Genomic DNA, 27,911 nt, shown 5'->3' on the forward strand with positions numbered 1-27,911 from the left:
TATTTTATTTTTTAATAAAAAAATCATTAAAATTTTTATTTATTTATAAATATTTAAAAGGGTTTCATTTTATACGTCTCATAAGAGTAGAATGTAAATAAGTATGCTAAGAAAATATTTAGAATTAATTAATTGAGAAATTTACATTACTACCACGTAATTTTTATTTATTTACATATTTAACACTTAAAATTTGATATTTTTTGTACAATATTATGGTGCATGAAAATATATACAAAAAATTTTACATTTCACGTTATTAATAATATTGATATTATTAATGTTATATTAAAAGTTGAGCATTATTTATATAAATATGGAAATCAAAATAAAAAAAAAATAAGAATTTTGTGGTATGTATGTAAATGCATCTAATTAGTTTTAAGAAATTTATACATTTAATGTAATTTTATGTATTTATATTTATTATATCTTCTTGTAAGAAATTTATAAATGAAAAAAAAGGGTTTTTTACTTTTTAAAGGTAGGTAATAGTAATATGAAACATTTATGTTATAGATAGAAAAATGAAAGTATAGATGTTTTTATGTAAACACATTAAAATGGTGCGCTATGTATGTAAATGCCACCGTTAAATTTTGTAGCAGGTTTATGCGAAATTCCATAAAAATGCCCCGCCTCGCCGTTTGAGCTTCCCCCGACCTTGCTTCACTCTTCCGGCACAACATGTTCGATTCCGCTGGTTCTGAACCCTAGCTCCATCTTCAGGTAACAGAACTTCCCTAGCCCTATCTCCAACTCGATAGAATCCTGTGAAGTTCTGCTTTTTCATCTTATTCGTGTTCTTTTGCCTGATCATCTGTTTCATTTAGATAGTTTTGTTGCAATTGGTGTCGGGTACGCGTCGGTCGGAGGTTTAGTTGTTCCGAGGCACTCGAATTTGATGAAGTTATCTAGGGTTTTGTTTTTGTTAATTCTCTTGTTGTTCTGTAGTTTCATGTCCTTTATTTCTGACTTAATCGGTTTAAATGGGATTTTTTTGCTATTACATTTTGATTTTATTATTTTTCTGGCTGATTTCTCAAGCTTTCGTATAACCTCTTTTTCATTTGAACACAGTTTGTGGTTTTTGGAACATTCAGAAATTTTGTAGGAAAGTAGGACACTGATGAGTTGCTGGGGGTCGCATGGAGATGTATTTGTTTTCTTTTAGTGAATATTCACACTAGATTGAAATATCTAGGGATTTTTAAAACATCCTTATATGGATACTGCCCAATTCCTATGTATTTACATATTAACACCCAGAATTTGTTTTTTTTTTACATTTATACCTCCCAAAGCTTTCATATGACGTAAAAAATGCCACCATTTTAACTTATAAAAAGAGGAAAAACAACAATGCATGCACAGGTAAGGTGGCATGCATTTAAAAATTGAAGTTTAGGTATTAGATATGTAAATACATATGAATTGAGTGATAATTATGATCTCCTAAATATCTAATGTGCTTTTTGAGCTTTTTTATGTTATCTTCTTTATTATCTATATGATGCATTAACTTGGGAATTTTCTGAAGAGTAGATTTTGACATTGCTCTTCCTGGTTTACTTTGAAATATGGCATTTGAAGTTTTATTCATTGAAATTTTCTAAGCATACTAAGTGGCCTCCCTTTGCATGTTTAAAGCCCAATGTTTTTCACAGGAAATGACCATGAAAGTCATTGGAACTCTTTTTATTTATTTTTTTGGAAGATTTACATACGTACCACTCAAATTCTTTTGTATTTACATATCTAATTCCTAAACTCCAATTTTTACATACACGCCACATATCCTATGCATGAAAAGGTATTTTCACTTTTAAAAATTTAAATGGTGGCATTCTTGATGTGATTTAAAAGATTTGGATGGTAAAAATGTAATAATTAAAGTTTAGATGTTAGATATGTATATGCATAAGAATTGGGTGGTATGTTTGTAAATGCCCATTAGAATTTTGTTTTAGACAATTACTTCAAAATAGGTTCCACTCAATATTTTATGTTTCAGTTAGTGTTGAGAAATTTTTATGATATTTGAAGTGAATTTTATTTTTGACTGCCATCTGCATCAGTGCTGACATTGAGATCTTTGCACACACAAGAATAATCCTGCAGGAGCCAACCCTTTTTCCAGGACCCATTCATTCATATCCATATGAGCAGCAACCTTATCACTTTATGCTATCAACTTTTGCTTCAAAACAAAAGAATAGAATTATTCTTCATACTAAATTAATCTCTCTTCTCCTTGCTTGTATAATTACTATTGAGAAGCTTCTTTTTTTTGTTTGAAAAAAAAGTGGATTAACATAGTGAGCTAATCCAACACGTACAAACATAACTCCACGACAGCTCTAAAGAACATCAAACAACCCTTCAATCAACCCACTAGAGGAATTATCAATAAGAATATTCATGACTGCGCTAAAGAAAATAGAACTCAAGTTGAAAACACCATCATGGGTCCATGACAACCCTAAAGAACATCCAGAAACCACAAAGAAATTCAGAAAAAGAGGAAAGGTTAACAAAAGCTCAAACTGCCAATCATTGCAAAACCCTAAACAAGAATTTTTATGAATTTGGAGGAACACTGAACACTCTCTAAATAACAACCATCAACCACAAAAAATCAGAACATTGAACACCCTCTAAATGATAGCCAACGCCATTGCAATAGCTAACGAAATATATTGTTATGAATTTGGAGGAACAATGAACACTCTAAATAACATCCATCGACCCATCAATCACAACAAAATTAGAAAACAAAAGAAAAAAAATTCAACATTAACTCAAAATTTTGAATCCACAACTGAAGATTTAGGACAATAAATCTTCTTAGAATGATTCAAACAATTGCAGAAACCAAAACCAAACAAGATGGACAACTTGCAAATAAAACTCAAAAGTTTAACATATAAAATTTAAATGCAAACTTTGTTTTGCAGGGGCGGCCATTCAAAATCCGTAGCAAAAGGATGAACCCCAACTAAACTATTGACAATAAAACAAACCCTAGGATAGTCTGGGATCTTGACAGGATTCTTTGGAACCTTCAGGTGTTCGCTACCCTTAGGATAGGGTCTTGAAACTTCTTCCTTTAAAACAATGACATTTGAACTTTTTGAAAACGAGTAACAACCTTAATCTGGAGTTTCTTTAGCAATCCCCAGAATGCTTAAAGTGTAATTAACTATATGAGTTTGCCTTTAAAGGAAGAAGTGAACCCTAGAACAGGTACAATAACCTAAATAATTGATTGTGGGTTTGATTTCGTCCAATCTTCTTTGAGACCAAATGTAGAAGGTGAGGTCTGAGAGATACACAAATTAGACAATGAGAAAACAACACCATCAAATGCTTGTAGCTTGCTGGAACACCAGAGTGTTGATTCCGTACCTATGGTTAGGTTTCGAAAGAGAAGTGGGTCGAGTGGCTGTGAGAATGAAAAGGATTTAGGGTTTAGCAAAAAGTCCAAGCCTCGTTTACTCTATTCACATACCCTTTTGTGGCCTACGATTCAATGGGGCATATCTCAATTATTCAATCATATTTTTGATATGATTGATAGCTGGTTCGATCCGATCCGTCATGGGCTCGAAATTAGATAAAAAAAAGTCTGATCCAAAGGTATGACTCATAGCTCAACTTTTTCTATTCAATCCAATATTGATTCGAGATAAAAAATAAATTGATTTTTGAGTTAATGATCTTTGAGTAGATTTCTCATTCCCCCTCTTCTGCCCAGCCCCTTCAAACTGCCAAATACTACTGCATGAAAATGTCCTTCTTTATGATGCCTAACCAACCTAACCTGAAGTTTATAACAAAGAACTTCGTGTGACCTTGAGTAGGTGGAAGATAACTTGCAAAAATAAAATTGCTCAAGCTAAAAATTGAGTACACACATGAATTTTGGGTGAGTCTAGAACTCATAAGTTCTCTCTTTTCTCTTCTGGTCCTGATGACAAAGAAATTTGTTTTAAATATCAATTTTAGTAGTATGTAGCTTATGAGAAGCCATCCTTACTCTATAAAGCTTTTGTATTAACCTTTTAGTGTGCAGATTTCTAAATTCATTCACAAAACTCTTAAAATACATGATGGTGGAAAACTGTTGAAAATGGGTTTCAAGCACTAAAGTATAATAACACATGTATTCTTGCTAAACTTTCTCAATATAAGAGTCTGGTTGGATGCAAATGGGTTTTCAACATCAAGTACAAAGTTGATGGCGGTTTTGAGAGATTCAAAACTAGATTGATTGCAAAAGGTTGCACTCAAGCCTATGAAATTGACTATCAGGAGATCTTTGCACTAGTAGTCAAATTGAACACTATTAGAGCCTCTCAATAATAGTTAGTAAGGAGTGAAGATTGTGTCGACTTGACATAAAAAATGCTTTCTTGAATAAGGATCTTGAAGAAGTGTACAAAGAGATACCATCAAGACTTGAGAATGATTCAAACAAACTCCTAGCATGCTAACTCAGGAAGTCTCTCTATTGCTTTAAGCAATCATTATGCGCATGATTTGAAAGTTTTGCTAAAACAATGAGGTTTAATAGAGATTCTCAAGGTCATGCTGATTATACATTGTTCATAAACACACTCAGGGGGTATGACTGTTGCACTGATATTATATGTAGATAATATGATTCTTATCGGTGATGATGAAAGAAAAATTCTTAAAATGAAAGAAGTATTTGCTACTGAGTTTGAAATCAAGGACCTAACAATTATGAGATATTTTCTAGGTATTGAAATAGGAAGGTCCAAGAAGGGCATTATTATATCACATAGGAAATATATCCTGGATTTGCTAAAGGTGGCATATATGATTGAATGCAAATCTGCTGATACTTCAGTGAATCCAAACAAGAAATTTAATATGGGAGAAGGAAGTATATATGTGGATAAGGGAATATATCATAGATTGGCAGAAAAACTCATCTACCTATCGCATACTAGGCCAGATATTGCATACTCTATCAGTATTGTGAGCCAACATATAAATAACTCAAATGAAGAGTATCTGGAGATGATGTACATGATTCTGAGGTTTCTAAAGAAAACTTTTATTTATGAATTAATTTTTGAGAGAACTAGAAATATAGAGGTAAAAGTCTAAACTTATGCAAATTGGGCTTGAGAATTCACTAACAAAATATCCACCACAGTTTAGTGCTCCTATGTATGAGTAAATCAGGTCACATGGAGAAGTAAGAAGTAAGCTGTTGTCTTTAGAAGCTGTGTAAAATCTGAGTATAGGGCACTTTCCTTAGGAATCTGTGAAGGGATGTGAATTCAAAAATTGTTGATTGAATTGGAGAGTACCTCTAATAAGCCTATACAACTATTTTGTGACAGTGAAGGCTATCAATGCTTCCAAGAATCCTGTGCAACATAAGATGACCAAACATATTGAAATTGATAGGCTCTTTATCTTTGAACAAGTTAACGGGGGAATTATACAAATAAACTACATCCTGAACACCACCATCTTGCTGATGTTATCGGCAAAGCTTTTCCTTTAAGAAACTTCTTAGAGTTTAATACCAACCTTGGTCTCTACAACATCTACAACCCAATTTAACGGGGAGTGTGAAAATCTAGGAGGATCAACCTCTTTTCCATGATGAGCCAACGCCGATCATCCAAGGAGTGATCGATGGAGCAATTGGAGGAAATTCGGGGAACTCCTTGATTAGTTATTATTGTCTTCCTTTGTATGTTTATTTCAGAATTTTTTCCTTTCGCTGGTTAGGCTAGATATATTTAGTAAAATTGTAAATTAGGAGGGACCGCTTTCCCTGTATATGTAGCCTTATGGTTTAAGATTGGTAATGAGAATTATGTGAGAATTCCCTCCCACTTTTTTTCTTTAGATCCAAATGCAGGTCCAAGGTTTGTCATTTCATGTTGTTGAATTTCTTGTGAATTTTTGGTTCTTGTCCTTTTTCTTATCCATTCCTAGATTTTAGGCGTTTGAATTGTTCTTTTCTTGTAATTAAGAAATTGTTTTGGGAAAATGTTGTTAAGCTTATAGATATTTAAGGAGAATTCTTCTCCTTTATTTTAGCAATAAGTTAGGATGACTTGTAGCTTTATATTATAAATAGGAGTCATTTGATGTCATGCAAATCAAAACTTCAATATCCAAAGTTTCAGGAGATTACCCTTTTTTTTTTTCTCTCCATCCTCTCTCTTTCTCCTCGCTGCATTGGGTTTCACTCTGAAAGATTCTGGTTTGAGAAAATCTATCCGGAAGCAGTGATTTTACAGCATGGGCAGCAAGCTGTAGCACAAGAATTCAACATTACGAATTAAGGCCTAAGGGTAGTAGAAATGTGGAAGTTAAGATACATGTGTGATAGAGCTTCAAAGGATAGAGTTAAAAATGATTCATTTGAAATGTTGTAGCTGTACCATTTATTGACGTCAAGGTTGTAATAAAGGACTTGGATGATTTGAGTTTGTACAAAGAGAAGTAAATCGTAGATGAAATTTTTATGAAGGGAAAATAAAGGAAACATAGATCAACATTACATTGATAAAGACTCGAATAATCTGATGTTAATCCTGCATTTAAAACGCAGCAGAAGGGATAAGATTGATTCAATATAGTCAATCCAACTACTTAAGAATATATTATAATTACTAAAATTGCAATTTTCTATAATAATTTTTTTTCTTTGAACTTAATGGATAATTAGTAATTTTGGGTTTATATTGTGTTCTTACTTTTATATACACATACTTAGTAAAGGTTTGTTATTTTGTTATGAGCATTTCTTTAAAGATGGAAATGAATTTATCACTAGGCTTAGAAATAAAAAAGTTGTATCTTAAATTTTCGTTCTCTTTCTCATATGGTTGTGAACATACAACTTGAATTTTCTCATTTGAATTTAGTCCCTTTACTTATTTTCAAAATGTTTCAATTTTTCTTTTTCATTCTTTTGGCATTCACCATTTTGATCATCATCATCATCATTAGCTTTATCCCTACTAATTGGTTTAGATTTATGAGTCCTTATTATGGTTTCCTTTTCTTTAGAGCAGCAAGCGCTGTTAAACCTACTTTGGATAATTATTTTTACCCAGCTTCTATCCAAGTTACCTTCAATATTCCCATTCTTTCGTAAACCATAAATGTTAATTTTATTTACTTATCTTTATTGGTTAATCTTATGCAATTTATTATTCTTGCTTTGACCATCCACCACTTTCCACAACTTTACTTTCAGCATATGGTATTTCCACTCTCACTTTAATATAATTATTTTTTATTCTATTCTTCTTGGTTTTGATACCCATTCATCTTAGCATGTCTCACCACTAATTTACGCGTGGATGCTTTTTTGTTTTTATTGTCTAGCATTAATATGTAGTCAACATAGCTGACCTAATTTTAATTATGTTTATTTCCATGATGTTTTTGTTTCAAGGATTCTTTTGATGCACATTTTTTTTAAACAACACATGCTCAATTCTAGAAGATATATCCTCATTTAAAGCACCATTATTTTGTATAATAGATCTATGATGACTAATGCTACCATACTTCTGTATCATATTCTCTTTTTTTTGAGTATTGGTAGACTACTAGTAATATCATGCCCATTAAGGTTGCATTATCATATATTTTGTATTCGTTCTTCTTTTTCCGAACATTTACTGTCAAAAACTTTCTTCATTCTTTCAACTCTACTTATTTAAATAAGGTCTTATCAATGAAAATTGCCATTTGTATAAAGCAAAACCAATGCTCCTCATATAAATATCCTTTTTAAATGTCATTTAACCAATACAAAAGTTTATTGATACTAATTTTTTATGTGAAAATACCACGATTAAATTCACTTGCTTATACATATATTTAAACATGTCTGATTTTTATTAATGAGCACCAAATTAATTTTCGTGGTACTTGGATACATGCCTCCCTAATATGAATGAAAATCATATGAATGTCTTTGCTATTTATGTTTTGGGTTGTTTACATAGCACCTGAACCATTGCTATTTACAAATCTAGCACCCAATTTCATCCAATTTTCAAATTCTTACTCAAATATAAAAATTCATGATAAAGTTCCAACCCATATTTTTAATCCTTATCAAACTCTCAATGGTTTGATCATGGCACGTGTGAATACATTAGTTTGGTAGTTAAAAACTATCTTTAGTTTGGTAGTTAAAAATTTTCATACGAGGCTAGATTTTGTAAATAGTGATGTTTTGGGTGCTATGTATGTAATTATCCCTTATGGTTGGGTTGTTGTTTTCTATTAATTGAATTATTAAAAAAAATCCATAGTGAATCATCTTTTTGGCATAAAACCAAATTTATTCTTTGATAGTTGGGCTAAAGCTAATGGTGATGATGACAATGGCTTGTTTATTTGATGAGGAATTAAAACTTTGTGATCTTGCAGGTGTGATATCAATATCTAGTTGGGGTAACCAAGAAAATGGAGAATGGGGAACATTCGAATAAAGTCATGGAAGGAGAGGAAAAAAGGATCTTTCTTAATTCTGATTACAAATTAAAAGAAAAATTTTTACAGATAAATGGTCCAAAAGATTTGAGAAGTGAACGAAGGGATGTTGATGATTTTGATACAAAGAATCCTGAAAATATAACTGATGCTATTGCTGGAAAGGCTTCCGTCGAGGAAGATTTAAAGTTAGAGGGATTAGATGGTATTTCAGATGATAGTGAGAGTGATTCCGTTGCCTTGTTCAGTGATGAATCTGCTGATGAAGAAACATCCTTATCAGGAAGTGATGATGAAAGGATTTCTGAGGTCAGCAAAATAAGATATGCTTAGCAATACATGCATATTAATTCTTTGTCCATTTTTCCATTTTTAAGTGTGCTAATTAAGTTATAATTAATGCTGAATATTGAGTTGTATTTTGGCTACTTATACACTTTTGTTTAGTAAAACTTATATTTTTTTAATGTATTGCTATTGGTTGATACAATAACATCATTTAATTTATTTTAAAGGAAATATTATGTAGCTTTTTATGAGAAGTTTTATCACGTCCCAGCTTACATTGATATGCTTTCTTGTTCTTGTTATCTTGTCTTTTCATATCATTATATTTGTTGCATTATAAACTTATGGTTTTTCTTTTTTGTGCCATGGTCCACATATGGCAGTGGTGGGCTTGGCCCTATGTTCCAAATGAGAACTACATGGGTCATTTTTTTGTTTTACAATACTATTTCTTTTATTTAAAATTATATTTAATCAAGTCAAAAAATGGGTGCCAACATTTTAAAATTATCCATTTACAACTTTCCGACTTTCATTTAATTATTATCTTTTTTAGGTTTTTGAATAATTAATATGGTTCTTTAATCAAAATAAACAAAAGGAACCCTTAGACTTTGAATCGAACATGGTATAAACTTTTATTTCTCTCAACTTATGCGTTGTTTCGCACGTTACTATGGTACATAAGTTTGGACATTATTGTCGCCTCAAACAAGATGTTTAGACTTTTCAACATCATGAGAATGCTATCACATTCCTCTCGGCACTAGCAACCCTAACCTTTTTGACTTCTTTGAGTCTTTCGTAAGCTATAAATACTGAATATCATATAAAAACAAAGCCGTATGGAGGTGCCACAGGCTATAAGGTTATTGCCATTAATTTTTTAGTCCACATTCTACTTGTTTGAGCTCAGCCAATACTTATTGTAGGTATTCAATGAGCTCTATTATGCATTGCTTCCTTTTTCATTTTCTCATCTCTTGGCTACCTTAGTGTTGCCTCTTTCCAAACCATCAATGGTTCTATGTCCTTTCCAAGGAGCTTCCCTTGACTGTTCGTCTATCTATTTGTTATCAGGAATAATCATTATTACTTGAAAGTGATTTACGAACTTTTGGCTTAATTATGGGTCACAACAAGGCTTGATTAAGGCTCAGGAACAAGTTATGTCAACTTGTATCTTGCACTCGTTATATATTTCTTATTTGATAAGTCACTAGGTGTATGCTACTTGGGAGCTCTCTCATGAATACCGCATTTCGCGGTTTCATGATCGTGGGATTTCATGATTGCGGGAATTGATATCGCGAACATGGGATGGTGAAACATGATTGAATCCCTTCCCAACAGGCAGAATTTTTGCCATATGCAAGAGAGTTGAGCATATTTTCTTGCTATTTCACTGCAACTAGGCCCTGAGGTCCCATATTTAATATTTCATTATTTAGAATTATGGTTTTGAGAGGGAACTATTTATATTTTGCTATTTCTTGTTATTGGGCAGACTTTTGCTTTTGTTTTGAGTATTTGAATATTGTAATATCTGTTTTTTAACTTAAGGAGTACTTAATCCTCTTCTTTCACAAGTGGTGTCCTGTAGTTTGTGCAGGAATAGGCGGTGAACCTCCTCGACACCCATACTGTACCTTTTCACGGTTCTCCTTGTTATTTTCAGCCAGGACAACTGCTGATTAACATCAATCCCCTTTCGAATACTTTCAAATCACGTATTATTGTTTCCTCACCATTCAACAACCACAATTCGACTAAACCTCCTTCCTAAACACCTTATGAGCTCCCTAGAATAGTATCACTCTATTTCATGGATTGGAGCCATCGTGCCATGTGCTTCAAGAAATCCACTTTGGATTATTTTAGGAGTTGACACCGGTTCTAATAATTTATGAATTTATGATTTGAAGAAATCTATTGAGACCTGAGTTGATAGAATATGACTTTATTGATATAACTAGGATGAGCTATTAAAATTTCCCATTTGTAAACACATGGTAGAGCTAATTGGCTCCAAGGCACCAATCTTGCACGCCACATCAGAGCCACATGGTAATTCTTGGCCTTGTCACGTCATTAGGGCTAACCCTTACAGGATTCAGACACAACATATGTCCTTTTTTTGATAAGGCATTCCAACCTTATATTTTCTTTAACAAAACTATTTTTTTGGGGGCATCTAAACATTTATTAATTATATATTTTTGATTTTCAGAATTTAGTGGAATTATTTTATTGATATTGAAAGTGGTATAAATACACCTTATATGAATCCTATAATAGAATAGAAAGAAAAAGAAAATAACTTGAAAGGAAAGATGTAATACCTATATCTCAAATTAATTAATTTAAAATAATTACTTGGAGATAAAGTAAACAATATAAAATATGAAAGAAGATAAATCTAATTAAAAAATAAATAAATCTAAAATAGGTTAGGAAATAAATCAAATCCAAGGAAATAAATTTTATCCTCATAAATTTTAACAAGAATAATTTATTTCCTAAAAAAAATTCTAATACTCCCCTTCAAGTTGAAATATAGTTGACAAACATGTTTAATTTGAATTTGAAAATATCAATCAATGGACGATGTGCATTCTTTGTGAGGTAGAACTTGAAGTCTTAATCTCGTACTTAGTAATCAATGCCAAGAACATTTAGAGTTTGACTACGGTTGTTTTTGACTGAAGTTTCTGCAGTGTCTGTAGGTAAGTGCAAGACTCCTACAGGTAATGTTGCAAGAAAAAGTTCGTAGGGATGTAGACAACCTCTAGGGAGAGCTGCAGGGTATGACTTGCAAGGAAATACAGAACTCCGAAGAAGACCTATTGCAGGAAAAAGCTCCAGAGAAGGTTTTGGTACAAGACAAAGCTCCGGAGGAGGGCCTACTGTAGGAAAAAAGATTTGGAGGAGGACGTAATGCAGGAAAAAAGTTTTGGAGGAGGGTCTGTTGCAGGCAAAAACTTCAAAGGACTTGATGTAGGAAAAAAACTCCGGAGTGTTACTATAGGGAAAAGCTTCACAGGAAGGCTTGTTACAGGAGAAACTTCGGAGGAGGGCCTACTACAGGGAAAATTTTGGAGGAAGATCTGTTACAGGAAAAAACTCCTGTTACAGGAAAAAGCTCTGGAGGGTCTGCTGTAGGGTATAGCTCTGAAAAGCCTGCTGCAGAAAAAAATCTCAGGAGAATGGCTTGTTGTAGGGAAGAGCTCCGGAGGAGGGTCTGCTATAGGGGGAAAAGCCCCAGAGAAAGTTCTGGCTGCAAAAATTCAACAAAGGAGATGTTGTGTGGAAATAACTCAGGAAGAGGGTCTGGGATAGGAAAAAGATTCGGCGGAGGGTCTGTTGCAGGAAAAAAAGATCCGGGGGAGGGCTTGTTGCAGGAAAAAAGAACCGGAGGGGGGCTTGGGAAAAAGATCCAGCCTGTTGCATTCGGAGGAGGGCCTGGTGCAGTTGGAGGAGGGCCAGCTGTTGGGAAGAGCTTTGGAGGAGGGCTGCTGCATGGAAGAGCTCCGAAGGAGGGCTTGCTAGAGGAAAAAAAACTTCGAAGCTTATTAATCACAGTAGCAATTATAATGTTGGAAGTGATCAAATCTTCAATCAGCCCCCTGCAGCTTTGTTAGGGTACCACACTACCACAACAGGGCATACACAGTGGTGAACTCAATAATCAGTGAAGCTACCAAGGATCCCTTTGTTGCTCCTCTTAGATGTCCTAAATCTTCTGCTGCCCATCATAACAATACTGAGCCCTAGCCTTTCTTCTGCGAGGCAGAGTCTATCCTTCATGTCATTATGCTTTGCAATGTGGATCTTGAAGGGGATATGAGGCTCTACAAGTGGCTGGACGAGATGCCTGGTGATGGTGAAGGCATCAAAATCTTCCTCAAGTGGTTGTGATTCTCGGAGTCAACCTCTTCAATGGTAGTCGTGACCTCCGAAACGGAGAGGCTATCGATCCCTAGTTAGCATCATAGATAACAGAAGTGGAATGAGCATGAATGAGCATGACGACATCACTAGGTTGAAGGTAATTCTGGACAACCCAATTCACAATGTAGGTGCTTTCTTCGCTTAGAACTACAATGATCACAATTTGACTATGAGAACCGCTGCTGCGGACAAGAAGAGTCGCGGCGATGATGGTTGAATCATCTGTGCTGTGGTGGCTGAGGCAAAGGCTGCAAGGAAATGACAAAAAATTCAAAATTTTATTGGGAATCAGCTGCAGAAAGGTTCAGTTGCAGAAGCCAGTAAGAAAACCGCAGCAGCGGGAGTTTCGAGTCAACACCGGGAGAGCCATCAGTGAATCCAGTGCCTGAACCTTACAGGGATGGGAGTTTCCAGCTGGAAGATGGGGTCGATGGCTAGTTCTTGCAAGAAGGAATTCCGACGGCTAGTTTCCGTATGGAGTTTCGGCGGCTAGCTTTCGCATGGAGGAGTTCTAAAGGCTATTTCCCGCAGGAAGGAGTCCGACGGTTAGGGCCTGCAGGGAAAGTAGTTTCAATGGCTAGGATCTGTAGGGAGAGGCTTCCGACAGCTGGTGGACTGCAGGTGAAGGAGTCGGCGACGGAAAAGGCTGCAGGAGGGAATTCCAATGACGAGAAAGACTGCAGGAGGGAATTTCATCCGAGGGAAAGGCTGCGGGACCTACAGAGAGATGAAGTTTATGGCGGAAAAAAACTGAAAATAGGAGGCGGAGGAAGGGCCTGCATCACAAGAAGTTTAACGGCTGCAGGGAATAGGAAGTTTCTGACGATGGTGGACCTTAAGGTTTGCTTTATGCTCTGATACCATGTTGATTTTCAGAATTCAGCGAAATTATTTTTTTATATGAAAATGGGTATAAATACACCTTGCATGAATTCTATAGTGTGAAAGATAAGAATAAAAAAATAAGATGAAAGGAAAGATATAACACTTTTATTTTTAATCAATAATTCATAATAATTACTTGGAGATAAAAAAATGACTAAATAAGAAAACCTATAATAGGAAAGTAAATAAATTAAAATATAAATGGAAATAAATCCAATCCAAGGAAATAAATCTATTCCTCATAGAGATAAAAAAATGGCAAAATAAGAAAACCTAAAATAGGAAAGTAAATAAATTAAAATATGAATGGAAATAAATCCAATCCAAGGAAATAAATCTATTCCTCATAGAGATAAAAAAATGACAAAATAGGAAAACCTAAAATAGGAAAGTAAATAAATTAAAATATGAATGGAAATAAATCCAATCCAAGGAAATAAATCTATTCCTCATAAGTTCTAACTAGAATAAATTATTTTATATTATAATTTCTAACATATATTTCTCTAGATTTCTATAAAATTTGAGTAAATGGTTTCAAAATTGCTAAAAAATTAACAAATACTCCCAAATAACTGTTAAATCTTTCTTAAAGATTAAAAAAAAATTCATATGATTTCTTGACTGTCGCATGATAAGTTACATTAATATTTTTTAAATATTTTAAATAATTTGTTGATTTTTTTAAAAAATTCTTAGAAATTAATAAAAGAAAAGAAAATACATAAAACTTGTGAAATAAAAAATCACTTGTGCTTAAGATGCTGTTTGGTTGGCGGCGAAAAGAATACATAGTAAATGGAATTTAGTACAATTGAAAGAGAGTGTGCTGGAAATATTTTAAATTATTTGGTTGTGTAAAACAAATACAAGAGCTTGGCGGCGGCAATGGCATGCAAGGGTAATGTTGGGTTGTGTATGGCGGCCGCAATGTTTGCTTTTGCCGTGTATTTTAAAATTGGCCGAATCGGATGATTATCAATTATACCATATTAGTACTAAATTGTGAGTTTAAAATTCATAAAAAAAATTATACTATATTTTTTTTTCATCCAACCAAATGTCCAAATTTTTGAAGTCCATACATTTGGTTTGCATTATTGATGTGGGGGTTTGGGGTTGAACCGGCCCCAATTGGTTCGATAGGGAGGCTGAACCGGCCAAACAAACCCTTCCTAGGGTTTTGAGTGCTGTCTCCCAAGGGGGAGGGGTTCCCGCCCTCCCTCCCTCGCTATCTTTTATTATAAATAGGCTGTTTGCATTGTTAGGGTTAGTTTTGGTTGAGATTTATGTTTGGAAAGCCTCCTATTTTAAATTATCCGCACCTCCACTAATCCTCCCCGCCGTAATACCCTACCTGCCGTTCTTCTTTTCTGTTGCTGTCCAAAGCTCCTTCCGACTGCCGTTAATAGGCCTTCCCCCACCTGCAGTCATCCGCCAAAATCCCCCTTTCTTACTGCAGCCAACTGCTTCCCCCTTTTCTCCCTCCTGCAGCCACCCACTGTCAAGTGCAATTTCTTCAGGTCCTTACCTGCTGCCGCAGCTCCTCTCCTGCATGCTACCCAGTTCCCGCAACTCTACCACAGCCCACCTATTGCTGTGGCAACCTCCCAGACACCCACCCACCTGCTGCCCAGCGGCATTCACCCCTTTCGTCCTCGTTCTAGTGGGCGGTTTGTGGTGTGTTAATTTATTCTCATTTTAGAAGTTTTCATTATAACTTTTTTTGAATTTCAGCAATAATATTATCATTTCTTTTGTGTGGGTTAACTTCGGTATCAATTTTTGATTATGCATGCAACCAAACATCTCCTAAATCAACTTTGTTGACCTTATGTATGTATTGTAGATCATTGTTACTCATATATTATCTTTTAAGCTGTCTTTGAAAGTATGTTAGTCCATCGAACATACAGCAAACTAGCAGAATCGAATCATTCCAAATAAAAGCCCTTTACATCAAAGAACCAAATTGAACTGATCATAAATTGAAAAATTGATTCACTAATCTGAAAAGTTGTATTTTTGATAATCCTAGAAAAGTATACCCATAAAGGGACTTGGCTATGCTTCATTTGTTTAAAATTTCACGTGGAAATAGCAGTGGTGTGAGTTTTGAAGTAGTTTTTTGGTAAAAAATTTTCTGGTTTTCTATATTTTACGTGAGTATCTTTAATGTGTATGTCTATTTGCTCTTTTACCATATATATTTCTCGTGTCAGTGTTCGCTTTTCAGAAATATGACTTAAGGTTATGGCTTATTTAGGCACCTTTAACTGATTCAGAGATTGAAGAATTAATAGAAGAGTTTCTTGAACTTGAGAGCAAGGTATTTTTTTTTTTAATGGAATCATGTTTCTTAGTTTCTTTCTTAGCTATTTGTTCCTCTCGTCCATTTCTCATCCTACTTTTTAGGCTTCAGAAGCTCAAGAATCACTTGAGAAGGATTCTCTTGCTCAGGTCGAAAAGGAAGTTAGAGAAGAGCTCTCACAAAATCTTCATGGGGATGCTGTTGGTCCCTTTGCCTAAACTTACATTTTCATAAATTGTATCAATAGGAATTCTATGTAACTGCAATATTATTAAAACATTTCATTCTTCTGTGTGTAGCTTGATCTTGCTGTATCAAATGAAATGCAAACATTCAGAGAGGAATGGATGGCTGTGCTTGATGATCTCGAGACTAAGAGTGCTCTGCTATTGGTCGGTATCTGCTGCTTCAGCTACTGCTGTTTGTTGTGAAATTATATTGTTTGTAGGACTACGAATGTTTTTTTTTTTAATTTAGAAATGTACATAAATACCACGCAATTCTTATGTATTTACATATCTAACATGAAAAGTTTGATATTTACATTTATAACACTTCGTTATTGAAAACATATGCATGAAAATGTGTATTTCACTTTTAAAAAACTAGCAATGGTGGTATTTTTTATGTGATGTGAAAGATTTGAATAGTAAGCATGTGAATATTATAGTTTAGGTGTTATGTAAAATACATAAGAATTGTGTAGTATGTATGTATATGCTCTTTTTTTGGGGTTAGGCTTCAGTACGTAGGGAAACATATTTTTGCAGTTAAATAGTGTAATAGTGAAGTTCAAACGGATCATAGATTTACATGTGGTTGTAACAAGCCAAGCTTGACTAAGCTTTAGCTCATTCAAATTTAGTAGATGCTATGTTCTCCAAGCTAAAATCATTTGTTATCATACTGAAGAGTGGTCATAAATAGTTAGTCAAATCAATGATTGTTGGTCAATGGTTTTGATCTCATTAAAATTTTGGGAAATTTACATACATGCCATACAATTTTTATGTATATACATATTAACACCTAAACTTTTTATTTACATTTATAACACTTTGATATCATAAACCTATGCAAGGAAATGTGAATTTCACTTTACAACAACAACAACAACAAAGCCTTAATCCCACGGCGTGGGGTCGGCTACATGAATCCTTTTCTCCATTGCGTCCTATTTAGTGTCATATTTTCATTTAGTTCTAATAAATTAAGATAATTTTTTATACATTAAGCCCAAGTTTTCCTAGGTCTATCTCTGCCTTTCTTAACATAAGTCGAATCTAAAACATTTACTCTCCTAATCGGATCATCAGATGGTCGACACTTAGGGTCCGTTTGGGACAGCTTGTGCGTTTCAGGATAAGCTGCTTATCCTGAAACGCGGCCTGCGGGCTGGCCGCAGGGGTCGACCCGCGGGCCGCGGTTAGTGTAAAAACTCAAACACAGTTTCAGATAAGCTGACGAAACGCGCGAACCAAACAGTACAACGACGTTTTGAAAACGCCGCCTGCACTTATAAGCTGCCCCAAACGGACCCTTAATGTGACAAAACCATCTAAGACGACTTTCTATAATTTTTTCCGTCACAGGAGCTACACTGACCCTATCACGGATATATTCATTTCGCATTTTGTCTCTAAGTGTAAAGCCACTCATCCACCTAATCATTCTCATATCGGCAACACTTAACTTTGCATTATGCTTCTCTTTTAAAGGCCAACATTCAGTGCCATAGAGTAATATTTTTGATGCGGTTTTAAATTTTTTAGGGCTATGCATGCAAATATGAATGTAAGTGTTAGATATGTAAGTGCATAATAATTGTGTGGTATGCATATAAGTGCCTCTAAAAATTTTCTTGCCATTTTAATAGGATATATTCTTTCTTTCTTTTTCCTTTGGGAAGTGTAGTGCGCTGAATAACTTTGATAAGTACTTTTAAGAAATTTACCAAATAAACAAGTTGGCTCCCATACATATAGTCTCTGTAGTATTATAACTTTTTTTACATACTCTGTTCGCATTTTTGAAAGCATATTGAATAGCCGTGGTTGGTGAAATACATGGATAGTTGCGACTTTATTTTTTCTATTCTTCTACAGCATGTTACCTTCCTCTTTGTTTATTAGGCGTGTATATGGTTTTTCTCCTCCAATAAGAAAGACCATTATTCTTCCAGTTAAAATTTAATTTTATGACCTTTAAAATTGTGATCAATGCCTACTAATTTCTTCAACATTATTAATTTAGAAGTCTATTAGATGCATCAATGGTTTTGATTGTTAGTTACATGGGTAAAATTGGATTTTAAGCAAGCATTGTGCACTCGCACACTTTTATGTGGAAACATATGTTTTTCCACAAGCTTTTTTTATTCTTTATTTTTTCTTATTTTGCCCCATTTTTTAATCATATAAAATTCAAATGGACAATCAGGACTGTTCACTTTAAATATCAACATGAACATCAGCAAGATGCCAATTTTTTTGTATTTTTATTTTAAGATGATTTGATAATGCATAAATCTAATGAAATTAATATTCTAATTGATGGTTTAGATAGATATATCATCATTAATTTATTGGTGCAAGAGTACTTAAGAAAATGGAATTGTTTGGGCATGTTTAAAAGGTCATTTAGAATAATTTCAGTGGATTTCATTGAAAAAATAAAAAGTGCTTTTGGTGAAGGCCTTTCATTTTTCAATAGTTAATCATCATTTATAAGACATGGGATTTTATTTGTAGAAATAGAGTTATAGAATAAATCCAAACAATCAAATATCAAATATAATCTTATTTAAAATAAAATCTAATCTAGTAAAGAAGGTTGATTCAGGTTAATAAAATTAATCTAATAAAAATAAGAAAAATATTATATGAATGAATACGAGCCTAAAATGCATGAAAATGGGTCTTATTCAACTTCTTTTTGCAGATCTATTAAAATTTTATCTTTTATGGATTAAATTAGTTGGATTACATTGCCACTTAATTACATTAGATAATTTATTTGTTTATTATTCTTAGATTTAGATGATTTTGTATTGTTAATCCTTATTTAAATTGGTTGTATTAATTAATCTTCAATTTTTTTTTGGTTAATGTATCATTCTATGGGTGTTGGTTTAATCTTATCATGATATGCTTATTCTTTCTTTTTTTTATTTTTTGGTTTTTTTTATGTAGAGGATGGTTATGTTTTGTTTTATAATGGGTATTTGCTAGAGTTTTGTATAATGTGTATAATGTACCTATTTTTCTTTTTCAAATGCTGTGTGATTTTTTTATTTCAAAATACTTTATTTTTTGTTTTACTTTCAAACATCATATTTGAATCTAAAATGCAGTCAATAATTTATATCAAGTCAATATAATCTTTTAGAGCTAGTTTATTTTGTCTTTCAAAGTAATAGTGTACGGACTTTATTATTCGTTCAAGAAAAATACAATTTTATTGTTTATTAAGTACTGATTGTTAGTATTAATACTCTATTGAAATTTTCATATTGATGATAGCATGGCATTTTATTCTGTTGCATTAAAAAAGAAGAAAGCTAAGGATAAAGAATTTCACTAGCCTTGTTGTGTTGAAAATCTCTTACAAGATTCTGAACATGTTAGGGAGCATGACATGGATTTCAATAAAAATATCATGGCAGATGCAAGCTGTGATTAAGAGGTACTTATGGGGCATCTCTATATTAGGGAAAGCATATTACATCTTTAATAAGGGAACTTTGAGAGTTGAAGTTTCTGCACATGTTACCATTAATGAGTCATATAACCATTACTAAATCAAAGAATTGAATTTTGATAATGTTATAGCTGGTGTTAAAAGCGGAACTAGCTACCGAGTAGGGAGTAAAAGTTTGTGTTTAATCATTCTAAAGACTTGATTATTGTAGACTTATATGTGGGAGTTAGTACCAGAAATGAATTTTGATTAGAAGTGAACTTTATTTTGTTTATCTCATTGACATAACCAACCTAGTTAGAAGAAGCATTAGTGATTAAATTTTGGATAGTGAACATGCAGAAGATGTTAAATCAATTTACATAAAATTTTATTGACTAGAGAAATATGGGAAGAAAATAAGTTTGTAAAAATAAACTGATTCTACAATATTTGTGAGAAATAATGATGTGAATGGTTGTAAAAAAGTTTAATTTCATAGAAGAAATAGGATTTGAAAAATTTTTGCAACAGTTGCACAAATCGAGGGTTATTGGATTACTAACATTTGCAAGCTTGATGGGCTCCAAGTTATAACAGATGGATGTAAAAAATCTCTCTCTTGTGGTATGACAGAGAAGGGCATGCATGTTGAGTAGCCATGTTGGATTGAAAGCTAAACCCACTTTAATCATGTTTGCCAATTGAAGAAAGTTTTATCTGGATTAAGGCAGCGTTCATGGCGATTGAAAGCTAAACCCACTTTAATCATGTTTGCCAATTGAAGAAAGTTTTATCTGGATTAAAGCAGCGTACATGGCGTGACAAACTTAATAAGCATTCATTCAAAATGAAATCGCTGAAGGAATTTTTGACGTGATCTTATTTATTTGAAAATTTGAGTATCTTGATTGTGCAAAACTATGTTGATAATTTACTATTTTGAGTTATAAATGACTCATTATGGCAATAATTTTCTTCAATGATGAATCATGAATTTGGAATAACTATGGTAAGGAAGTTGACCAATTTTTTTGGTTTTCCAGATAAAACATAAAAGGAATGGATTATTTTAATATGAATTTAAAAATATAAATAAAAATATTTAAGAAATTTGAAATGGAAGGATGTAAGAAAATAAATATGTTGATGAGCTGAACACTTTAGCTTGGTAGAAACCCTAGCAGAGAATATGTAGATTTGTAGCATTTTTGAGGTATAATTTGATTGCTGCTATTTCTCACTGCTAATAGACTTGGCCTCATGTTCAGTACCTACTTATGTGATGCTTTTATGTTGTTCGAGAAGAATAAAATTTGATAGGAGCAAAGTTTAATTAGATGCTTGGCTGCCACCACTGTGTTGGAACTTTGTTATCTTACGAGTAGCATTTGACCTTATGGGATATTGATATTTGGATTTTGCAGGTTGTAATGTTGATAGGAAGGGCATACAGGCTGTAATGTTGATAGGGAGGGCATATCAGGGACTTGTCAATCTATAGGGCATTAATTAATTTTATGATCTAGCAGAAAGTAGAATTTCGTTGCTCTATCAACTCTTGAAGTTGAGTATATAGCTTCAGGCAGCTGTCTTGCTCAAGTCACATATACAAAAACTTGATTTTAGAATCTGTTGATAAAGTGTGACAATACTAATGCTACATGTATATCACAATGAATCTTATACAATACTCTAGAGCAAAATATATTGACACATCCTTGCTTTTTAGAGATCATAATTCCAAAGGTAACATAGATATTTAATTTATTGGCTTTGAGAATCAATTGGTAGGCATATTTACAAAATCATTATGACAGATTAGTACACTAACAACAAAATTAGGAGTTTAGAGTTAGTTATTTGAACCATTCATCACGAGCATGTCTGTTGTTGTGTCTCTGTTTACTTTTTGTTGTTTGGTCTTCTGTTTGCTGTTTATGTTCATTGATTTGTTCTTTAATGTCTAATTTCTCTTGGTCATTCCTACCATTTAAGCTTCTTTTTTTTTATTTTTTGAGTTTCCTTGAACTTTGTTATTTATGTCGAGCATGCTATCGAGCAATCAATGGTGTGTAGGGGGCAAGTTAAGATATCCAATTAAGTCCTTTATGGCTGCCTATATATGTCAAATAGGGAAATTCATGCACATACTACCCAATTCTTATATATTTACTACCTAAATCCCAACGTTTAATATTTATACTTAAAACACATTGATGTCATTAACTTTTGCATGAAAGGGAGTATTTAACTTTTGAATAGTTAGTAATGATGCTATTTTTGATGTGATATTAAAGCTTTGAGTGCTATAGATATAAATGTGAAATATTAGGTGCTGGATATGTAAATACATAAAGAATTGTGTAATTTGTATGTAAATACACCTATCAAATATTGTTGCCGCCCATATACTATTGCCGAAGTTCTTCATTATAATTGATCTACCTTCAATTAAATCCTATGTAATTTCCCTCTACCACATTGTCAGCCGCTTGTTAGGGGTCTTGTGTAGAATTTGTGTTATCGGACATGTGCTTCAGCTTAATTTCATTCTAAAAGCTGACGATTTTATCAATATTATCCCATTTATTTGTCATCATGTATTATTGCGTGACTCAAACTAGTTTAGTATTGCAATTATGTTGATACAATACATTTAAAAACTTAATTCTATTCGTAACCTGTAATTAAAACATCATCTGAACTTTGCTTTCATCATTTGGTAGCCTTTGTCCTTGAAGTTAAATACAAAACTAACCTATAAAAACCAAATTGATCACATTTCTATCCTATTCTCCGATCATTCTCTTAATGGCTTTTTCAGAATGAAAGAGTGTCTTCTAGGTTAACAACAGTGAAGAAGTTTTCCAGTCGCACCACCTCCACCGCAAACTCATATCCATTCTGCTCATATCCTTATGATGCTTGGATCAAAAACATTTTCACTTAGAGTTTATAATAGATGATCACTAAGTGTAATTGACTGTCTACAAATAGTAGGAGTGTTGGCGTTAGCATAAATAACAGCTTTTTGTTTATAAAAATGTTGAAACTTGGTTTCACAGCCACCTTGTCAAGTTTTGTGACTACTTGGATCACACTTCAGACGCAAGGCCTCTTAGATGCTTGAGTGTTTGTTTGTTTATATTTTACTTTCTTCTTCTATCTTTAGATGTTTTTGATAGGGTGAAAAGCTGAATGGGTAGTTTGGTTGCCTTTGTTATGATATATATGTATTTTTGATATATATATATATATATATATAGATATATATTATAGATATATATATATTTACTTTTGGTGTTTTGATGATATATACTTTTGCTTTTGTTGTTTTGGTGACTGTACTTGGCATGATTATTTATTTTAAATAATAATTAAAAAAAGTTGAAAATTTGGAAATCTGTATGCCTCATTTTCTTGCACTTTTTTCATGACTGATTACATTGTAAATTAAATTAAAATTTAATGATGCTTAAATTCAAGGGGAGTTATATAAGTCCCAAAAGCTTTGTACAATCAAGGAATATTAAAATCTAAAAAAATGGGAGATTATTAACTTTATGAGCATACGATAATATCATAATGTTTTGATGATTACACATGTAATTTGGCTGAGTTGATTTTTTAATAATGCATTTTTGTGCGGGTTAAGTACATTATAGGTATATGCTAGAGCATTAATATTTAAATTGTCTAGTAAACTGAAAGAAGAGCATACGTGACTTGAGAAAATGTAGCTTAAAGCTGCAGGGCTAGTTCATGTACATAGTAATTCAATATGCCCAACAATTCTTGATGATCAAGCTAGAAAAAAAAGTACTTTACTGGAGCTACTAGTGTCAAAATTAGATTTTATTTATTTTTGACTCTTACATATGATTCATGTATATAGGCTATTAAGACAATCATCACATGCATATGATGGGTAACAGCAAAAAAAAAAAAAGAAAAAATAATGGACTATTTATTTAAAGTGATTGCAGTAGACCTTATTGATATAGGTCATGTCATACAATATGCCTAAATATTTAAAACTAAAGTCCGATTAACTTGCATTAATTAAAAAAATTTAGAATTAGAACTTATCATACTGTATGATGAGAATCATGCTATATGATTAGCTTTATTTTAAATGATTAAATAATTTTAATAAATTATTAATTAAATTAATTTGAAATTAATGAAACTAATATTAGGATAGGATCTTTGAATATAGGTACTTTCAATGGTAAATTAATGGAATTAGCTGATATTATGATCTGATATTATGCTGATATTATGATTCATAGAAAGATTAATATCTTATGTATTCAAGAAAATAAATGGAATGGAGAAAAGTCTAAGGAAATTGATAACTTAGGTTTTAAACTTTGGTATTCTGGTATGATTCACACTAAAAATTGTATAGGTGTAATTAAGAGTTTGAAAGATGATGTTGTAAAAATTAATAGAGTTGGAGATAGAATTATAGCCCTTAAGATTATTATTGATACTAAAATTTTTAATATTATTAATGCTTATGTTCTTTAAGCAGGTTTAGATATAGTCTAAAGAAAGATTCTGGAATGACTTAGAAGATTTAATATAATTGATACCTCTTAAAGAAAGAATTTTTATTGGAAGAGATTTAAATGGACATGTCGGTAGAGTGGTAGAAGGTTTCAGAAATATTTATGGTGGCTACGGTTATAGAGTGATATGGTGGCTACTGTTATAGAGTGACTGATGAAGATGGTAGAGTTATTTTAGATTTTGCTTTAGCGTATGATTTTGTTATTACTAATATTTTATTCAAGAGAAGAGATGAGCATCTTATTACTTATAAGAATGGATCTAATAAAAGACAAAGTGATTATTTTCTTTGAGAAGAAAAAATTGTCGAGGTTGTAGAGATTGTAAGGTCATTCTAAGTCAAGATTTAAGTACCCAACATCGATTATTCGTTCTAGATTTTCAGATGAAGAGTTGTAAAATAAAGAAACTAGGACTCGTCATCGTAGAATTAGATAGAGGATCCGAAAAGAAACAAATAAAATTATTTTTATGAGTAAAATTCAAGATTTCAAAATTTGGGATGTTCATGTAAAAACAAATGCTATGTGGGATAAAGTAATAAACACTATTAATTAAGTAGCAAAAGATGTACTTGAGAATCAAAAGAACATGTTTTTATAATTAAAAATAGTTGATGGTGGAATAATAATGTGCAAGGTAGATAAAATATAAGAAGTTGTGTTATAAAAATTGTTGTAAACGTAAAAGCTTAGAGAATTGGGAAAAATATCTAAATGCCCGTAGAAAGTTTAAAAGAACAATCCTTGGCGCTAAAAATTTGGCTTTTAGTGATCTTTATAATAGATTAGATACTAACGAGGGTGAAAAATATATGTATAAACTAGCCAAACAAAGAGAAAAGAAAAGAAAAGAAAAGTCAAGATTTAACTCAAAAGCTAGAGGATTTGTGCCTGATAAAAAATTTGTTCTAGAAAAAGAGTTTTTCTTAGAAAAGTATATTCAACATAGGTGGGTGAGTTGTTTTGATAAACTTTTTAATGAATTTTTCGAAAATATGATCGATCTTAGTGATCTCAATATCATTAATAATGATAAATCATTTCATTTTAACCGTCACATTAGTAAAAAAAAGTTTAAGAGCCTTTAGAAAAAAAAAACTAAGGGTGAAAAGTCTGTAGGACCTGATGATATGCCAATTAAAGTGTGAAAATATTTAGGAAATGTGGGAGTTTCTTGGCTTACTAAACTCTTTAATATTATTTTAAAAACTGAAAAGATTTCCGATGAGTGGAGGAAGAGTATTTTGGTCCCTATTTTTAAGAATAAAGGGGATGCATAAGAGTGTGCAAATTATAGAGGAATTAAGTTGATGTGTAATAGTTTAAATATATGGGACAGGGTAATTGAACATAGGTTTAGACGTATTACAAAAATTTTTCATAATCAATTTGGATTTGATTTAAATATATGGGAGAGGGTAATTGAACATAGGTTTAGACATATTACAAAAATTTTTCATAATCAATTTGGATTTGTGTCGGGCAGGTTTACTATGGAAGGTATACATTTATTGAGAGGTTTGATGGAGAAGTTCAGAGATAATAAGGAGAATCTACATTTTTTTTTTTATTTAGAAAAAGCTTACGATAAGGTTCCAAGAGATATTCTTTGGAGAGTTCTTGAGAAGAAAGGTGTTGATAATATTCAAGTCATTAAAGATATGTATACTAGAGTTGTTACCTGTGTTCGTACTGAAGGAGGATTGACCAAATATTTTTCTATTTCTGTTGGATTATACCAGGGATCAGCTTTAAGCCCATATCTTTTTGCTTTAGTTATGGATGGTCTTACTGGACATTTACAGGATGTACCTTGGTGTATGCCTTTTGCTGATGATATCCTCCTTGTGTATATGACAAGAGAAAAAGCCCAGAAAAACTTAAATTGTGGAGGTTTACATTGGAGTATAAAGGTCTTCATTTGAATAAAACTAAAACTAAATACATGGAATGTAATTTTGGTAGTAGTAGCTCTCGTGACATAAGTATAACTTTGGGTGATCAAATTATTAAAAAATGTAAACGATTTAGATATCTCAGATTATGTTGTTATAAGCGATGCTGATATAGATGAGGATGTTAATAGTAGAATTCAAGTTGGTTGGTTGAAGTGAAGGAATGTTTCGGGCCTTTTTTGTGATAGAAAACTACCGTTTAGACTAAATGGAAAGTTTTATAAGATGGTGGTGAGATCTGCAATGCTCTATGGCGTTGAATGTTGGCCTTTAAAAGAGAAGCATAATACTAAGTTAAGTGTTGCCGAGATGAGAATGATTAGGTGGATGAGTGGCTTTACACTTAGAGACAAAATGAGAAATGAATATATTCGTGATGGGGTTGGTGTAGCTTCAGTGACAGACAAAATTAGAGAGAGTCATCTTAGATGATTTGGTCACATTAAACGTCAGTCATCTGATGATCCGATTAGGAAAGTAATGTTTTAGATTCGACTTATGTTAAGAAAGGCAGAGGTAGACCTAGGAAAACTTTGGCTTATTGTATACAAAGTGATCATAATTTATTATAACTATATGAAAATATGACACTAAAGTACACAATGGAGAAAAATGATTTATGTAGCCGACACCACGCAGTGGGATTAAGTTTTTGTTGTTGTTGTATTAATTTGAAATTTGAATGAATCATGCTATAAAATGAGAATCATATTGTGCGATTGGTTTCCTTAATGAATCTAATCGATCAACTGAAATTATGAGCTAATTAATATGTATTAGATTTCACTGTTAATATTATACAATGTGGATTTTATTGTACGATCGAACAATACTCGATATATTTCACAAATTTAAAGATTTGAGCCGAGCGCTCTTAATGTAAGTGGAGTTTTTCAAAACCTAAACTAGAGGTAGTTTGAGAACCAGTGAGCGAACTTTAAGGGTTTTCATGAGGGATTCTTTAAGATATGATTTGAAAGTTCTAAAGAGGGTATCGCTCGACTTAAAGTATAGCTATTGTAAGAGATAAATTTGCTTTTGTCAAATGTATTTTGACCTCAAAATGTTTGTAGAGATTTTGGTGTCACTAGTCGGTTGGTTAAAGGTGTCTTCTTGCTTATGATTGGTAGAGAATGTTGGCTTTCTCTATTATCCTTTAGCAAGAGGGTTTAGTTACTATGTTGTGGCAAAATAAGTGAGGAACTCTCGAGTGGAGGACCTTGGATGTGGACTAGTTGTTGGTGTGAAAGCATGATAAATTGACTTGCATTTTTCCGTCTCTTTATTTTGCCGCACTGATTTTTCCTTAGTTTGCCCATGTTGTGATATGTATGATGGTTATCTTAATTGCTTGTGTTAAATTATAGTTAAATTCTATTTTCTCTTGATTTTGGACAAATTGTGCGAGAACTAGTTGTGAAGAAAAAAAAAATCAACTAGTTGTGACCTTTTTAGATCACTTTTGCATGATTCATTTCTCCATTGATTTTTGAAAAAAAATCTTATGTTGATTATTAATCTTGTTTTTTAAATAAAATATTTTTAAAAAATTATTTAAGTGATTGTTTTTAAAATCACCCATAATTCATTTTCCTCTCTTGTGTGTGCCATAAACTTTAGTGTCCTATTGTGTTATTGCAAGTTTATTAATACTCTTAATTAGGGAGGAATTTAAATTGAATGAAGCGAATTTTGTCCGTTTTTTCCATCTTCCCTCCTTCCAATTATTGGAGTTACCAACAACCTCATATG

The 27,911-nt window shown here is 32.6% G+C and overlaps 1 protein-coding gene across 3 annotated transcripts in view; it reads left to right on the top strand.

Moving 5' to 3' along the window:
* The first annotated feature begins 601 nt into the window (after positions 1-601).
* Positions 602-27,911, top strand: part of LOC110038082 (protein CHROMATIN REMODELING 20) — an 88,984-nt gene continuing 61,674 nt past the window's right edge. For 2 of the 3 annotated variants that reach the window (XM_020742844.1, XM_020742846.1), the window contains exons 1-5: positions 602-729; positions 8,449-8,820; positions 15,902-15,964; positions 16,051-16,146; positions 16,246-16,338. In XM_020742844.1, coding sequence (XP_020598503.1) covers positions 8,485-8,820; positions 15,902-15,964; positions 16,051-16,146; positions 16,246-16,338 — 588 coding nt within the window. In that variant the 5' untranslated portion in view covers positions 602-729; positions 8,449-8,484. Of the gene's footprint in view, positions 730-6,264; positions 6,348-8,448; positions 8,821-15,901; positions 15,965-16,050; positions 16,147-16,245; positions 16,339-27,911 lie in introns of those variants that run through there. The other variant, XM_020742845.1, reaches the window with a different exon arrangement.

This window comes from Phalaenopsis equestris, unplaced genomic scaffold (genome assembly GCF_001263595.1).
Source record: "Phalaenopsis equestris unplaced genomic scaffold, ASM126359v1 Scaffold230250, whole genome shotgun sequence".
Lineage (NCBI taxonomy): Eukaryota > Viridiplantae > Streptophyta > Magnoliopsida > Asparagales > Orchidaceae > Phalaenopsis > Phalaenopsis equestris.